The sequence below is a fragment of the Plectropomus leopardus genome, unplaced genomic scaffold (assembly GCF_008729295.1).
Source record: "Plectropomus leopardus isolate mb unplaced genomic scaffold, YSFRI_Pleo_2.0 unplaced_scaffold3085, whole genome shotgun sequence".
NCBI lineage: Eukaryota > Metazoa > Chordata > Actinopteri > Perciformes > Serranidae > Plectropomus > Plectropomus leopardus.
In genome coordinates, this window is record NW_024633650.1 from 1 (window position 1) to 2,694 (window position 2,694).

At 50.6% G+C, this 2,694-nt stretch overlaps 1 protein-coding gene across 1 annotated transcript; it reads right to left on the minus strand.

Annotated features, from left to right (window-relative positions):
* Window positions 1-60: 60 nt before the first annotated feature.
* Window positions 61-2,610, minus strand: LOC121938669 (spastin-like; the record flags this gene model as incomplete). The annotated part of the gene is made up of 8 exons (XM_042481850.1): window positions 61-189; window positions 267-309; window positions 661-740; window positions 815-906; window positions 1,440-1,515; window positions 1,927-1,998; window positions 2,220-2,294; window positions 2,517-2,610. Coding segments are annotated over 8 exons (661 nt in total), but the record flags the coding sequence as incomplete, so codon positions are not given.
* Window positions 2,611-2,694: the final 84 nt, after the last annotated feature.

A 2,694-nucleotide genomic window follows, 5' to 3' on the forward strand; every position in this document is an offset into this window, starting at 1 on the left:
GGACCAATCAGAAACACACAAAGATAAAGTTTCGCTGTGTTTTTACGTGCAGCATCACTGTCACAGCACAGATAACACCATGTTTGATGAGCAGCTGATGAGCGACGACCTGGCCAGCTGGATCAGCTCCCGCTGCGTCAGCGAGCTGCTGTGTTTCCCCAACAGGTTCTTCAGCAGCTGGAAGCGAGTCTGAAAACAGCAGCAGCTTCACATCAGCCAGATAAACCTGTCGACATCCAAATGTTTTTATCTGAGGGTGAACTCACCTCCTCGACAGGCAGAGCGACGTACACGCGCTTCGTAAAACGCCTGAAATACACACAAACAAAAAAAAAGTTAGTGAAGATATTTGAACCAGTCTGACGGCAGAACGTCTCTGCTTTGAGAAAACTAATAAGAAATGCAAAACGACACAAATAAATGTGAAAAAGAGCACAAAAAGAGCACAAAGAAAAGAAAAACTTTTTAAAAAGAGCTGAACAACCACAAAGAGGTGTGAAACAAACACTAAAAGATGCACAAGACGCAAAACGACCACAGAGACACAAAACGACCACAAAGAGACGCAAAACGACCACAGAGACACAAAACGACCACAAAGAGACACAGAGACACAAAGCGACCTCAGTGGAGAGCCCCAGAGCAGCTCTTAAATCTGACCTGAGAACAGCCTGGTCCAGCTCCTGAGGCCTGTTGGTGGCGCCCATCACCAGAACCCGCTCGTCTCCTCCAGACTGGACCTGAAAACAAACGTTTACACATCAGTGTGCGTTTGTCTCGCACCAACAACACACACACATCCATACGTACGCACTCCGTCAAACTCGATGAGGAACTCGGTCTTGAGGCGTCGGCTGGCGTCCTGCTCGCCCTCCCTCCGTTCACACAGCAGACTGTCCACTTCATCTGGACGCAGACAACATTCACACACAACCGACACGGCTTCAATATCAACATAATGTTTGGACCGAGACGGACGTCAGAGAGGCTGAAGACATCAGCTGCTGGTCTCAAGCTTTGTTAGACTGTAAAAGATCAGACACTCAACCTGCTCTGTTTGGGGGCCACTTTGAAAAATGACAGGCGGCCAGGGGCCAGTCACGGCGGCCCCAAACAGGTTTCTAGGAATTTAAGACACTTTTGGGATTTTGGGACGTTTCTATGACTTTTGGACATTTTGTAGGATTTCAGGACATTTCTGGGGTGTGGGGGTCTGTGTTGATGCTGTTTTATGTCTCTGACACCTTATGAACACTAAAAGGACAAAAACGATTCCCAGTGTCAATCATTTTATTTTTACTGTACATTAGAAAAGAGCAGGGGGACCACCCGCTTCCCTGTCAGGGGCCAGATTTGGCCCGCGGGACGTAAGTTGAGTATCTGTGCGGCCTGCAGGAGGGCCGCGCCCCACAGTGTGAGAACCAGTGACTGAGAGTTACCGATGAAGATGATGGACGGCTGCAGCTCACGGGCCACGGAGAACAGAGCTCGGACCAGCTTCTCTCCTTCACCCACCTGCACACAGACGGACAGGCAGAGACCGACGGACAGAGACGGACAGAGATGGACAGAGACGGACAGAGATGGACAGAGACGGACAGAGACGGACAGAGACAGAGACGGACAGAGACGGACAGAGACGGACAGAGACAGAGACGGACAGAGACGGACAGAGACGGACAGAGAGAGAGACGGACAGACAGAGACGGACAGAGACGGACAGAGACAGAGACGGACAGAGACGGACAGACAGAGACGGACAGAGACGGACAGAGACAGAGACGGACAGAGACGGACAGAGACGGACAGACAGAGACGGACGGAGACAGAGAGAGACAGACAGAGACAGAGATAGAGACAGAGGTCACTGCGGCTCACGGATGGTTGACCTCCACATCAGGTGCTGTCAGCCTCGTGGTGACTCACGTATTTGGAGGTGAGGCTGGCGGCGCTGATGTTGAAGAAGGTGGCGTTGGACTCGGCTGCCACAGCTTTGGCCTGGAGACGATGAAAGCATCTTAAAGGTACAGGACACTGAAAACCTTCAGTATGTGACAGTTGTGAATGTTTTAAAGCCACGTTCACTTTGTGTCGGATTGATGAGACAAATTCGTTCGAGTCATCTGGACGGCAGTACGAGGGTTAAAATACGACGACCGAAAATATCACAGCGGCGCCGTTTTGCTCCTGGTCTTCTTGCTCTGGTTTCTCAGACTCACCAGCATGGTCTTGCCGTTGCCGGGCGGGCCGAACAGAAGGAGTCCTCTGGCTGGAGTTCGCAGTCCTGTAAACAGCTAGAGAAGAAGAAAGTCTGCTGACGGACTGTTTTCTGCAGAGGAAGAAACAGCCAACACACGTTCAACCAAAAATCTGAGGACGTCCATCCAGCACCCGAACGAATGACGAGCGAATGAGATGGAAAAGTGAGTAAAATGAATAAAGTTAACAAAATGAATAAAGTTAATTATGTAACCGAAGTCACTGAAGTTTAATTTCACAGTCGACCCTGAACTCACCTCGGGCCTCAGCGCCGGCAGGATGACGATCTCCTGCAGCGCCTGCTTCGCCAGATCCTGACCGGCAACGTCCTCGAACCTCAACGACGACCCACTGAAACACAAACCGCCAACACAACCGATCAGCCAACACAGATACCTGATCAATACCGAAGATCAATACCGAAGATCAATACCA